At 38.3% G+C, this 15348-nt stretch overlaps 1 protein-coding gene across 13 annotated transcripts in view; it reads left to right on the top strand.

The window, feature by feature from the left end:
* The window catches only part of EYA4 (EYA transcriptional coactivator and phosphatase 4), a 195123-nt gene that overhangs the window by 10006 nt on the left and 169769 nt on the right, over positions 1–15348 (top strand). For 12 of the 13 annotated variants that reach the window (XM_072141504.1, XM_072141499.1, XM_072141507.1 and 9 more), the window contains exon 2: positions 14160–14254. In XM_072141504.1, coding sequence (XP_071997605.1) covers positions 14222–14254 — 33 coding nt within the window. In that variant the 5' untranslated portion in view covers positions 14160–14221. Of the gene's footprint in view, positions 1–9881; positions 10597–10694; positions 10763–14159; positions 14255–15348 lie in introns of those variants that run through there. The other variant, XM_072141495.1, reaches the window with a different exon arrangement.

Genomic DNA, 15348 nt, shown 5'->3' with positions numbered 1-15348 from the left:
ATGGATGGATGCCATTAGGCTCAAATGTGTGAAAATTACATCAAGTTCTGTCTAGGGCAACAGGAATGAGATAGGGTCGGCATTCTGCTCAATTTGTATTTGCTACTTATTTCAACACATTCTTTACGGTGATGTTGTTACTTAAGATATATGTAGAAACATGAGTGAACTATAACTGTGCTTCATTTTTGACAAACTAAGATGTGCATGATAAATACACTAAACGTTGGAAGCAATCAAATCCTTATTCATCCTATCTATCACTACTCTCTTCCTATCTGACCAAATTTACTCACTTTCTCTACCAGTGTGGCCTCAACCACTCCAAGTCCACAAGCTTAAACACTCATGTAGGTAACTAAAACAGCTGGACAACTGTAAAATGTGAGAAATTCCTACCTTTTTCCACCTTATCTTCATTAACGGAGGTAGAAACTATTGCCAACTTCCACAACGTGGCCATTAACTTAGTCCTGGACTCTCATTAACACTTAAAATAGACAACCCAACTGGAAACCATGTCACACTAGCCTAATATAAAATCTGGGAAGTGCTGAATGTGTTGGAAGAAATTCCTCTCTAAGGAAGACCTCCTGTCATACAAGTATGCAGTGTTCACCTATAAATCTGCACTCATGTCTGCAAAAGAGGATTTGCTTAATTAATCTTATCTTCCATATCTCCCAACCCTACAGAATAATTTTCTACCTTTAACTCCCTTCTCCATTCTCCAGCACCACCACCCACCTCGCTCATGTCTGGTGAGGACTTTGAATCACACTTCCACTAGACAATGAGTGTCTATCACCTTCATATTACTTCTTCACCTTTCCCCCTCTCTTTTGGCATCCCACAAGGCTCTGTCATAAGATTCCTACTCTTCTCCATCTAAACCCCTGGCCTCAGACAGCTCCTTAACTCCCATGGCGTTCAATTCCACTACTATGCAGATGACACACAGATCTACATCTCTTGCCCAGACATCACCAACCTGATACCTCAGGAATATCCGACCCTTCTTCAGCCCAAAGTCTACTAAATTACTAGTCCATGCTCTCGTCATCTCCTGCGTGGGCTACTGTAATATTCTGCTCTGTGAACTCCCAGCTAACCTTCTAAGACCTCACCAATCTATCCTTAACTCTACTGTCGACCCAATTTATCTCTCTCCTTATCCTTTTCCTTTCTCACTACGTTTCTCCATCAGCCCTCCCATTTAGAGTGTGAGCCCTCACATGCAGGTTCCTCCTTCCAATTGTTTCAGATGACTGTATTTTTTTGTATGTTGTACATTTTTTCTTGTCTTAATGAAATGTATGTGAACTCCTTACTGAGTTACAGCACCAATTGCTCAATCCCACAAACATTTCCAATGAGCAAAATAGTATTAAATCCCATTTACTTTATGCATGTTAGGGCAGGAGTGGGCAATTAATTTTCCCATAGAACCATATTCAAAACTAATATATTTAATTCAGTTCTACTCAGTACCTAATTCTCTCTGTTATTGCGCCCCCTTCATAATACCCTCTCATATTATGCCCCCATTTAAAGTGCCGCTCTCCTTATGCACCCTTTTATAATGCTCTCTCCATTATGATCCCATTTATAGTGCCCCATCTCCTATTGTCCCCTTTTATAATGCTCCCTCTATTACCCAACATCACCTTATGCCCTCTCTCATTATGCTCCCTTTATAGTGGCCCCTCTCATTATGCCCCCTATTCCTTCCTCCATTTATTATGACAGTTTAAGTAAAAAAGACAATACTCACCTTCCTTCTGGTCTGGCCTCCCTGGTCTTCTTACCTGCAATAAAGCGCCCAGTACTGGAAATGCAGTGACATCATTTCACTTCCGTCACTGGGAGCTGTGCATAGTGGCTAACAGGGAGTATATTACTCCCTGCTCTGCCACTGCAGAGTCAGTGGGGGCAGCACAGGAGCCAGGAGCATGACTCCTGCATCTTGCTTATGCACTGCCGCGGGCCTGGCTAAGTATCTTTGTCTGGCCCCCATGACCACCTGACACGATCACCAGGATGCAACCACGATGTGGCGGGCAGTCATGGGGGCCATTCAAATATCTTTAGCGGGCAGGATGTGGCCTGCAGTTCCATGGTTCAAAGGGTCATATTATCACCTTCAGAGTTATAATTTCTAAAAGACGTCTACATAAATCCAAAACAGATGAGTATGAACAAATAGAGATTTGCCAAAATGTGACCTAATTTGCAACAAAGCTATTATGCATACTTTCAACTGAAATTACTTTATGTTTAAGACACTTTGTTCCTGACTTAAGAAGGGTTACAAATCAGTAGGATTAGGTCAGAGAATAAGATGTACACCACAAGAAGGAGTAACAGTGGAGACACTTAAACAGTGGCATATTAAACAACACAATAAACATGAGAGCATCACAAGAGAAGATAAGGGTTACTCAGTTAAAGAAGGGTTGTGCCTCGAGCCTATTTTTCAGGTACACTATCCTACCAATAGATTTTATCTGCTCCTCTCTGATTATTATGTTAAGCAGATAGACTGAAAAATGTTCTCTCACTAATTCATGTTGTATAGCAATATAGCTTTTTAAATATTCCTCAAAATTTATTTTGGTGACAGAAGGAGATAGCCACCACCTTAGTATAGTGACATTACTCACTTGAATACTTAATGTCAAGATATTTTGGGATATTATTGGAAGGAATACTCAGGTTACACACAAAATGAGAATTGTTTAATAACACACAATCAGTCCTCCACAAAGGAGGATTCCAGGACTTATTTTGTAACAGCGATTCTTAGAATTACTTGTCAGTGTGAAGATGGTGGGGACTAACACCTGGCACTACCACCAGACCAGCTGTTTAAAGCAGTCACAGCTCTGCAGTGAGTGCTTCCACTTTCCAGACCCATGATGTCACATCCAAAACATGACCTGCTTCTAGTTTAATCTTACTCCAGTGAATGAGGTAGAGCTGGCCTATGAAGCATAGATACTATGCGATGTATAGTGCTGTGGAAGCCCCAGTGCTCATCCACAGGCTGCAGTTACTTTTACTATTTGCTTGATGTGATGGGGTGCTGGACACCTGCCACTCTAATAGAATTCACCCATCCTTAGGATTGATAAAAGAAAAGGAACTACCTTGCAGTACCTTGAGTAATAGAGAAAATGAAATATACAGAAACTTTATTAAATCCACCAACAAACACTGCAGACCATAAAAGCAAATAAAAAGTACAACATGGTACATAAGGTAGAGGGACACACTTGGCAGTAATGGACACCCTAACCAATTCAAACTCAATTTTTGATGAATATAAACGCTGCCAAAAAAAAACAATACATACAAAAATTGACAAATGATTGATCAAATCAGAAAAAGCACAAAGAACAAAATAGGCAAAAAAAGGCCACAAAAGACACAAATCTCACACCATAATAAGGCAATAAATAGGAAAATAATAATGGCTGGCAGCCAAAGATGGGTAGTCTAGGGGAAGCCACATATGTACAAAGAAGCCTCTTCCTCAGGTGTAAATGGTTAGTTAGGTGGGCATAAGTAAATATACTTACAGGGCTAATTGTATTGATATGATTTTGCAAGTGTACATGAGTATGTTCTATCACAACAATTAGCTCTGCCATATTTATGTCCACCTACCTAAGCCTTCAACCAAAGGAAGCCACTGCTTTGTAGCGATATGTGTGGCTTCTCATAGTCCTCCCATGTTAAGCTTCAGTCAAAATTGTTTATCAATTTATTACATGCATTATGGGATGGGGTTTGTGTTCATCTTGTGATGCACTTTTTTGCCTAAATAGTTTTAGATGTATTTCTTATTTGGTCAACCTTTCTACCTTTATTTTTGGCAGCTTTTGTTTTTTAGTGGAATTTTTTCAGACTTTAACTCATGTCACATTTGTTCTTATGGAACTTGAACTATTTTCAGGATTGATGATTGTTACAAAAAATCCTGGGATACCCCTTTAATTGTTTTCTATTAGGTACTTAAGAAAAAGGTAATTTTACTTACAATGATAAAGCCAAAGTGGGTGGTTTTAATGGAGTATGTCATTGTAAAATTTATTGAACTGATTATCCACGGACGTCATTCATCCATATGTTTAACATAGGACATTGTTCACCAATATCAGTCAGTTTTCTGTACATTTTTGTATATAGTCTCTGCAAGTAACAATCATATACTGTACATTACTGAGACACCGATCGACGCAGATGTCAGCTGGAATGTTTCCCTTCTAACCTTGTTCTGTGATGAGAAACCACTAATGCATTAAGTGAGCATTATACTACTTCACACTTTATTAAATACAGGCCCAGGAGTCAACATGTTGCCAAATTTAGTTTAGCTTGATGAGATATTTTTCCTAAACCTGTTGATGTATGTATACAGTATGGCAGATTTAAGTTAGTTGTGTTACGTATGGCTACAGCAGGAAGCTGATCGAATTGTATAAGTAAGTTGTTAGTGTATTATATACGACCCTCTGCATAGTATTATATGAGAATCTGCAGTGGGCTAGTATATGTTTCCAGACAAATGGAAGACTTGTTATGCTTTTAAGATGTCCGTGGAAAATCCTATAGCCATCAAATCAAATTCTAGTATTTCATAGAAGAGGATGCTCAGTTTGGGTAGTTTATAAAACCAACAGAGAAAACATTTAATGTCATCAGAGTGTTGAAGATAAAATTCCACACATTAGTTAAGGAGTTTGTTGTGAATTCGCCATATTTTCACCAAAATTTGTGGGCAGAAGGTGAGGGGCTTGACACCGTACCGCTTCTAAACCAAGTAGCGGGTCAAAACCATAGCAAAAATGCAGCTGTATAAGAAATGTTGTACACAAAATGATGCACCTCCAGCAGTCAGGGTTTCTCCACCATGGCAAGCAAAAGCTGTGCATTTGACCCTTAACCTACTGATTCTACATCTCCTTCTGCTTCTACTCATTAGTAAAGTCCCTAGCAATCAATAACATAGGCCATGGTAAGGCAACAGTCATGGGGGGTGTTTATCATGAAGCAGGCTTCTTACACCAGTTTTTTAGGAACTTTTTATATGTCAGATTAATTATAGTTGCTTAGACTAATAAATGTGGCATATGAGGTGTTTATGTCTGCATTGGATTTAGACTTTAAACTTTAGACTTTTTGGTGAAAAGTACAAATTTTGCAGAACTAATTCCTACAACAGTATTTTCTACACCAGGAGGGGACTGGAGTAAATTTGAGCCTTTTTCAAAAGTCACACTTCATAGATCTGTTTACCACTTCTAGATGCACTTAATAAATCTAACACAAGTAGGCTACAATGGAGATTGGAGTAGGCTGGCAAAACATGCTTAAGAGTTGCACTTTTTTATGCAAATAAGCAGTGTCAGGCGTCTGTGCACTAGAAGAATATTGTAAATATTTTTACATTATTATCCACATGATCCAAATGACCTCCGCGGTTCGTTATTCATGAATAAGCCGTGCTGCCGAAACACGTAGGTCATTTGAACTATGTGGATGCTTCAAGTATTTTAATATATTTTGAATAAAAAGATTTTATACCTATTTGGACATCTTCCTTTTCTGCGCAACAGTGCCAGGATCTTCCATTTCTACAAAAAATTTAAATTACCACCTTTCCCTAGAACTGATATATAAATATAAATAAACATCAAAAATCACAAACATGTTAGGTATGGCCGTGTCCCAAAATGTCCGATCTATCAAAATATAATAACAGTTGTAAAATATAAAAAAATGTATAAAAAGTGATCAAAAGGCCATACAGTCCCTAAAATGCTGGCATTGAAAATACAATCAAAAATCACAAAAAATGTTATTAGCGCCGGAAATGGCAAAATGAAAATGTTTTTAATTTGTACAGGAGGTTGTAATTTTTGTAAATGTTTGAAAAATTTATAAAACCTATATAAATTTGATATCCCCTTGATCGCACCGACCCAAAGAATGAAGTAGACATGTAATTTTGGGCGCACATTGATTAGTCATAAAAATCCAAGCCCACAAGCAAACATCGCAAATGCATTTTTTCACCAATTTCTCTGCATTAGGATTTTTTTCCCCGCTTCCCAGTACACAGCATGGAATATTCAATACCATCACTATGAAGTGCAATTTGTTACGCAGAAAACAAGTCCTCACACAGCTCTCTACATGGGAAAAATAATTATGGATTTTTGAAGGTGGGAGAAATTAAACAGCAAAAACATAAAATGGCCTGGTCGTTAAGGGGTTAACAGAATGGTTCAAAGACAGACATTTCTGCCACAAAGAATTCCCTTAGGTGCTAGAATTGAGTCTCACTGATGTTGTATTAGAAGATGATGGGGGCAGTCTGGGATAAATTAATGCATAGGAAAAACTGTATTGCAAGTTTTTCAAAATTTTACATAGACAATATTTTTTAAGGGAGGGCAATATTCCCCTTTAATGCATCATCATTCACATTGTGAACATACTGATAAAATGGGTCACAGTAACCACTATGAGCTCAATATCTCATTTATTGATTGAATTATATGCAGTCTACACAGTTTTGCACGGCTGCAGCTTGCAAGATGTCAGAGATAATCTATTTTAGATACATGAGACACACATTTACTTTCACAAGGTCATAGACTGTTATGAATTAATGCCACCTTTATGCCACCTCTATTAGAAATTCACTGTACAGTACATTAGGGCAGACACTTATATTTACTGTATATTTACAGAAAATGTTTAATTATTTCCAAAGCACCATAACATTAAAGCAAATAAACAGTAGCTAGTAATTATACAGCTAGTTATCTATGCTGATTGGCTGCATTAGTCACATTTACTGAGCATCCAAATATTAGTTAGATAATAGATACATAGATTTAGACGACATGTACCCCACTAAACTAGCAGCACTAAAGTAACAGCCATATATATCCTTTCTAGAATTGCTATGTGAAATCTCATTGGTTTACCTATAAAAAAATCTCTTCCAAATGAGAAGAAAACTGTCATTTTTTGCCTGAGATGAATCAAGTTCAGAGGCTGGAGGAAGGGCACTATTTCAGATGCCTATATATAGTGCTCTGGGAAAATAGGCAAAGTTTTCCAGGATGGGATAAGGGTATCATATCTTTCAAACCACATCATTCCATGAGCTACAGAATGCGAGATATGGGCAGAAAAATTCATAAATGGGAATGCAAGCTACAGATTCAGATCCAATACCGTACTATGCATGTAACAGCATATATCTTTAGCTGTGTAGCTCCCAGAACCACAGGCCAAATGTGACCTGAAAGATGAGTCAGGCTGGGAGGTTGGAGGATTGTCACATTAAGATAACTATAAAATGAAATATAAATATAGCAGCTATAGCAGCTAGAACCATGGTGAGAATGACATCAGGTCTGACATGTTGTGAGCTACAGAACTGGAGATTTATGTTGTTAAAGAAGGATCGACTTGCATCTTCATCTGCAGCTTGCATTCTTAAAGGGGTATACTCATTACCGCAAATTAATGTCATTCTTTAAATTATAAAAAGTTATACAATTTTCCAATATACTCTCTGTATCAAATCCTTAACAGTTTTCTAGATCTCTACTTGCTGTTCTTCTATTGAAAGCTTCTATGTTTACTTCCGGTGGACAGAAATCTGACCATGGTCCACAGGTGCATGCTCGATATCACACAGCTCTGATTACTGTCTGTGAAATAACGAGCTATGCGCTTGTCCGACCATGGTCAGATTTCTGACCACCAAACATAGGCTCATTCTATAAAATGACAGCAAGCAGAGATCTAGAAATCTGTGAGGAATTGATACAGAAAGTATATTGGAAAATTATATAACTTTTTCTATCGTTAAAACAATAACAATTATTTTCTGAAATGGGAACACCCCTTTAACTATGAAGTGACCTGCCCACATATTTGGTTTTAGTGGCTGACAGAATGACAGAACCAAAAGTCTGATGTGCTTTGAAAGATAAAATTCTCTTCTAATCTTACATGAGTACCACATTTCTAGTAGCTATAGATCTTAAGATAAAGGAATCTAAAATGATGCAGCCCCCTTCCAGCCTCTTAGCCTAAATCTTCTCTGGCAATTGATGATAATTTTTACCTAATTTTCATATCACTTTGGTGAAAATTTTTTAAAGGTAAATGGGTGAGATTTCACATAAAACAGGGAATTCTAGAAGGGGCGTTTCATATCCTACCCAAAGGAAGCTAGTAGTTTAGTGGAGCAAAAGTTTTTTTATTGTAAAAAAAAGAGAAATTTGTGGTAATTTTATTTAATTTCCAGTGAGAAGTGTTTCTGCGCCCAGAGGTTCACTAGTGTATTCACAATTATTATAACACTGTGAATTATTGTAAAACTGTAGTAATGGCTGTTGCTTTAATGGATTGCTCTTATAAAAACAGCTTTGGAGGCCCACTTAAGAAGTGAACTTTCCAAAGAGCAGAATGTTTTTATTATACAAAATTGCTTCCATGGGAAGGAACAAATTTAGGATTTATAAGTGGAATGTACTTAATAGTTAAAATTAAAGTATGTTAAAACAAGGTATAAAAGATCACTTCAGCAGACCTGTTTAAACATCCTGTTATAAATTGCATAGTATATACAGTAATTTCTACAGGAGGGCTCGCTCTATATACTGTAGTATAATAGAGTAGGGACCAGTGCAAAGGAAATATAAATATGACATAACGTACATATGTGGCAAATAGTAATCACATCAATATGATTCCACCGTCTATTGACCCAATTGTTCCCTTTGAGACCCGTCCTCTGAATGACTCAAGAATGTTCTGTCAGAGTTTCCCATGAATTTATGTGATGCTAGTTTACCTGGAATATATGTAACTTCCCCCACCAGTTGTTTGCTGGATATTATGGCAGGATCATTTTGAAAGGAGTTAGGTGAGACCACCGTGAAAAGCTGAAAATTTCTCCTGTTAAAGCAGAGAATTTGTTATCCACATGACAACAACAGTGATATTCATTGGGGCTTTGCAGGAGTACTTTTCTTTTCAAATCTTTTTATTGATTTTTTTTATTTTTAGAGATAACAAATTCATATAACCAAAATATAATATATAGAACATGACTTTCACGCACACACTCAGCTTTATACATTAGATTTTGGTTATACGATATGGGTATATGATCACTAACTAAAATACAGGCAGTCCCCAGGTTACATACAAGATAAGGTCTGTAGGTTTGTTCTTAAGTTGAATTTGTATGTAAGTTGGAACTGTATATTTTATCATTGTAATCCCAGCCAGAACTTTTTTGGTCTCTGTCACAATCGGAATTTAAAAATGTTGGGTTGTCATAAGAATCAATATTAACACTAAAGCTTCATTACAGACACCTTTGATAACTGTTATAGCTGTTTATTGTAGCCTAGGACTAAAGTACAATAAATTACCAATATCCAGAGGTCCGTTTGTAACTAGGGGTCATATGTTAGTCAGGTGTTCTTAAGTAGGGGACCGCCTGTATACTTATTAAACACCATCTACAGGTGTCATTGTTTGCTGTGGCCGTTAACATCCAATCACAGCTCTGCTTCTATTTGGCCACAGGTCATTAATATGAGCTCTGAGCTTTGATTGATTACTATAGGCAATAAGTATAAGACAGCTTATTTGTGAGGCAATATGGATAGAGATGGAGACATAGGATGAGATTTTGAGAAAGGTTTGAGAGCAGAACTGTTCTAGTTACTCATAGCAACCAATCAGAGCTCAATTTTCATTTTATAAACAGCAGTGGGAAAATGAAAGCTGAGCTCTGATTAGTTGCCATGGGAAACTAGAACAGTTCTGCTCTCAGACACATCTGATACATCTCCCCAAAAGAGAGACATAAAGACATAACTACAGACACAGAGAAAGAGCCAGACAGAGACATAGAGACAGACTAGAGACAGAGAGAGAGAGAGACAGATAGATAGACATAGACATAGGATGAAGGGTAAGGTGGGATCAGCTTAAGCGAAACGTAGGGTATCAATGGCGACCAGGTTTTCAGAAATTTAGGGTAATAACAGTTTTTTAATGGCACAGATCTCTTCCTAACAACATAATTGGGATACTTTGTTTACTTTATGTATGGGGGGAGGGGCCTGAGGGGAGTGTCAATGAAGTGAAATTGAATATGCCTTTACACCGATCAGTGATATTGGCATTATAATGATGAAGTGCTGGCAAGAGAGTTCATGGGACCCGGGATGCATCAAAAGGCATGATAGAAGAATACTTTCTGGGAGTGTCAAATATCTAAAGTAAGATTAAGGTTAGGTTTGGTTAAGTACCAGAAGCAAATATCTGATACAGGAGGAAACATTCTGCTTCCCTTCTGTGTCAGGGAGAGGCTCAGAGATGAAGTCAAGTCCTCAATACACATGCCTTCTATAGCCTACAGGCCACATCCAGAGGCTGTAGCAGGTTTGTGGCTTTTTTGTGGCACCCCCTGAGCCTTTTCATACAAACACACACAAATAGTAACTGTTGATTACAGACAGGGCTGCACTTCAGTACTGGAACGAGGTGAGTATGTTAGTTATGATGAGAGGCAAAGCCTCTAAAATGCCTGAAACTCGTAGATGATTATTTTCTTTTCTTCATGTATTTATCTACCTTTGCAGTCAGGAATCCTGGATAAATTTCCTATCTATTACAGGAATGTGAGCTGTATTTGTATCTAGGAAATTAGGTTAGTAAACCTTGATTGCCATTTTCATACATACTACCCATATAAAAAAATACACAACCCCTTTAAGGCATTTTTTGTGATATGTCTAATTGAGATTTTTACTTTACACAAAGCAATATGAATGTGTTGTCTTGTTTTTAAAACTTCTATGATACTTACAAGTATAAATATATCTAGATATACCGGTATTCTGCACATGTAGAAGAACCTTGCTACTGAGGCTTTACAGCTAAGAACACCCTGTCTGCAGCTAAAAGTGAGCTTGTGGCTGACCTCCTTAAGTTTCTGTCTTTGGCATTAAGAGTCTTGAGTTGAAATCCTATTTCACGTGTACAAAATTGCTTTAATGGGGTTGTCCTAGTCCTACTGATACAGCACTGGTACGGGGTACGGGTGTACACAAGCAGATCTTCTTCTTGCTTCAGGTCCTCCAGCTGCTGGCTATATACTTTTCACAAGGGCTAGCTGGCTATATACTACGGGGCATGTGCTGCTGGCAATATACTGGGGGAAGGGGCTGCTGCCTATATACTAGGGCAGGGGCTAGCTGGCTATATACTGGGGGGGCAGGGGCTGGCTATATACTGGGGCAAAGGCTAGCTAGCTATATACTGGGTGCAGGGGCTAGCTGGCTTTATACTAGGGAAGGGCCTCACTACATACTGGGGGCAGGTACTGCTGGCTATATACTGGGGGCAGGAACTGCTGGCAATATACTGGGGCAGGGGCTGCTGGCAATATACTGGGGGCAGAGGCTGCTGTCTATATACTAGGGGGGAAAGGCTGCTGGCTATATATTGGGAGCAAGGGTTGCTGGCTATATACCGGGGTATGGGCTGGCTGCATATATACTGGGGGCAGGGGCTGGCTATATACTGGCCAGCAATATACTAGAGGGCATTGACTGGCTGGCTATAAATTAGGTGGCAAGGAGCTGGCTATATGCTCGGTGGGTCGGAGGCTGGCTGGCTATATACTGGCTGGAGGCTGTGACCAATGCATTTCCTCCCCTGAGCTTATACTCCAGTCAATAGTATTTCACAGTTTTTGTGTTAAAATTAGGTACCGCAGGTTGGATTTTGTAACCATGAAATGCCCACCCAATGTAAATGTAAGTCGGGTAATGCACAACTTGCATATGATATTGATCCAGTGATCCAGCAGCCTGTAATGGAACACCAGAAAATGGGCTATATAATAGAATACAAAAATTAAAGGGCTTTCTGGGCTGTAAAAATAAGAATGCAGCTGTACTTATCTCCCTCTGTTAGGCTGGTTTAGAGCTGTGCCCCCTGTCACTACCTGCCTCACCTGTATGCTGTCACAGTCCCCCATACTCTTCTTAAAAAATGTGAAGACCAGACAACCCCTTTAATGATTGATAAAGTTACTGCCCTAGGGAGACCAAAAATATGTTAAGACAAAAATTTATAAGCAAACCCAAAAACTGATGATTTTATTTATTATATATGTAGAATGAAAAAAGAGGTGTCATTCTATGTATAAAATAAATAAAGAAAATACATTTGTAGTGGAATGAAACGTGATCAAAAGGTCACACATTTCCCACATTTTTCTACATTTCCAGTTTATCCTGCAAAATAGAGCTATAACAAAGCTTCATAGCTAGAGCTGTTATTGCTTTAGGGGTTGGAACATGATGTTGCAAAGAAAATATGTTTTTTTCATATTTGTTATAAGTAGTGGTATTGCTGAATTTGTGTTGATCTGAAAAATAGAGGTAAAATGCATTTTACACCAACAATTGAATGCAGTAAAAAGGAAACACAAGAAAACTGTGGTGAAATTTTTTTTGTTTTAATTCAACCCTATAATCATGATTGCATAATTTTGCAATACATTACACATAACGCCTCTGTGAAAAAGAAAAACAACAAAAAATGTAATTATATATTAAAGGATTAAAGCTCACATTTGTAGGTTTTCACAGTAAGCTGCATGCTTACTTGCTATGTTTGGAAGGATTGTCCAATGTTTATTGGTATCCATTTTACATTATTATACAGCCTTAGAGTCCACCTTCTTTTCAACCATTGATGTGTGTTCCATAACCTTGATCATCAGCTGAAATAAAGGGATCTATAATTTACCATTTCACTGCTGTTCCTTTTGGAACAGGTCAGAGCCTTTGATAAATCCCCACCACTGAGTATAACCGTCGCCCCAGCTTGCTGGCAAACTATTTAATGCAATGCCCTGACCGGCATAGAATTGCACTATAATTTGCTTTGGTAACTGCCTACTTAATTTCTCTTGGCACGGAGGTGACAGAAAGGAGTAAATAATCAAAATTCCTGGCCGTGTTTGAGGCTTGTTTGTGTAAATCAGCATTCTATTCCATAATCCAATGACAGCTACAGAAAAAGGAGCCTGATAAAGTATCTAATAAGTTAACTCTTTACAGACTCTGGATAAACTAATCTTCTCAGAGAGCTGAGAAAAAGTTAATCATTTGCCTTCTTATCTGTCTGAAGTGGACGGAGCTATGAATGCTTTCAAATACACTGCTCAGTACAGGAAAAGGAGCAGAATAAAGGCATACTCAATACAGTATATATCAACATTGTCTACTGTCACTTGCTATTAGTTACTTTCTTAAATTAAATTAACATTTTAACTTAAAAGGTTTATTTCCCCATTAAAGTGTTAGGGTGGGAAGTTATTGCAAATACACAATATCAAATTAGAAGATAGAGTGCATTTCTTGGGTATTTTCTTTGGTTTTACATTGTTGCAGGATATAAAAATGTTAAAAGTCTAAAGGGTAAGGATGTGCAGCACAATATAAAATACCGTATATGCCGGCGTATAAGACGACTGGGCGTATAAGACGACCCCCAACTTCTGCCCTAAAAATATAGAATTTGGTATATACTCACTGTATAAGACTACCCCTCTCCCAAATGAAAAAAAGTCTGCTTAAAACTTTGCAAAACAAACAAGAGAGCAAGTGCCTGGTGATCATAACTGTAAGCTGCGATATTAATGAAGATCCGACATGCTTCTGTAAGTGCCGCCTGTGACCCCCAGCTCTGTGACGCCGACCGCTGTGACAGGGCGGCTGCATTAGCATAGAACGCGCCGCCCCGTCAGCGCGTACTAAGCCTCTTCTAATGACTGTGAGAGGCGGACTGCCGCGCATGCGCGGCGGTCCCAGGAAGCGGCTCTCTGCGCGCTGACGGGGAAAGAAAACACCTCACACAGTGCGGCCCCCGTATATCCGGCGTATAAGACGACCCCCCACTGTAGCCATTATTTTAAGGGGTTAAAAAGTAGTCTTATACGCCAGTATATACAGTACATAGAATACATGTATTCCTCTGTTCTCAATACAAGCATGGAAAAAAAATCCATTTCTTGTTTTTTCCCGTTGCAGGAATTATACTGTGTTTTCAAGGTGAGATCCCTTAAATATCTGGACCTTCCTGAGAAACCTTAATGGACGACGCTCAAGACTTGAATGAGCACTCAGTAAGTACCACACAGCTTTCTCATTCTACAGCTGCTGAACACATTACACTGCATCACATTGTCCATGTGAAATCTCACCAGTGTTTGTTGGCGCAGTTTGAAATGAAGTAGTTAATATATGTTTAGCAATTTTTTCTGTTGATTATTTCACTTTTCTGGAGAGTCCAAGTTCTTTTCTTAGCTGGAAAGAAAGCAGTGACAATTCTCATTCTTAATTTCCACAGCATTTCCAGCATTTGCCTGAAGGATGAGTTACAATGGTGGTACTACCACTCTAGCAGCCACAGCAGTTGCTATGGGGCCCAAGTTGTCAGGGGACTCCGGCAGCCCAGACTAGTTAACACATTATAGTGATGAGTGAAGGATGAGCAACATAACCTTATACAATGCTTTCCCACAGTCTTCTTCTTGTGGCACAAACATCTGTTAGAGTGGTCAAAAGGACGACAGTCTAATAATGAAACAGATTCTTCATCCAGCAACAAACACTGAGGGAACCGGCAACAGTATAAGATGGTTTAGTCTTACAGTCTTACACTTTTAATGTACCTTGCAATATTCATAAATGAAAGCAATGAAAGGTATATTTTATAAAATCTTTTTTGAACTGAATTGCAGAGGTGTTTAGTTTTGGACATTCTATCCATGATTTGATTGGACATCCTATGATGGTTCCCTCCATGGCAAAAACATTGGGTATGATTTATTATTAAGCGAATATCTGACTTCAGTATTTTGAGTGTTTTAGAGTGCAGATTTATTACAGTTGATAGGACGACTTGACAAATGTGATTTCATTTTATTATTTGAGGTTTGTAGTGGATCTGCACCTTTTTGGGGGGGATGATTTATCAACATTTTGCACATTAGACCAGTGCAGACTTAGACTTCTGCTGAACCAGATGTGTTACTTATACAATAAACTTTTTATGTGGTTTTAACAGGTTTTCTAAATTCCCAGCACATTTTCCTAATCATTTTAACTTATTTCAGATTAGTACAGATTTAGAAGACACTGAATTGACTAAGTTGGTAAACATAGTACTCTAAGACCAGTACCACTGTAGGAACATCTAGCTACTAGTTATATGTCT

The sequence above is a fragment of the Engystomops pustulosus genome, chromosome 3, assembly GCF_040894005.1.
Source record: "Engystomops pustulosus chromosome 3, aEngPut4.maternal, whole genome shotgun sequence".
NCBI lineage: Eukaryota > Metazoa > Chordata > Amphibia > Anura > Leptodactylidae > Engystomops > Engystomops pustulosus.
Note: the sequence above shows the minus strand (reverse complement) of the source record. Positions and strands in the feature narration are given on the sequence as shown.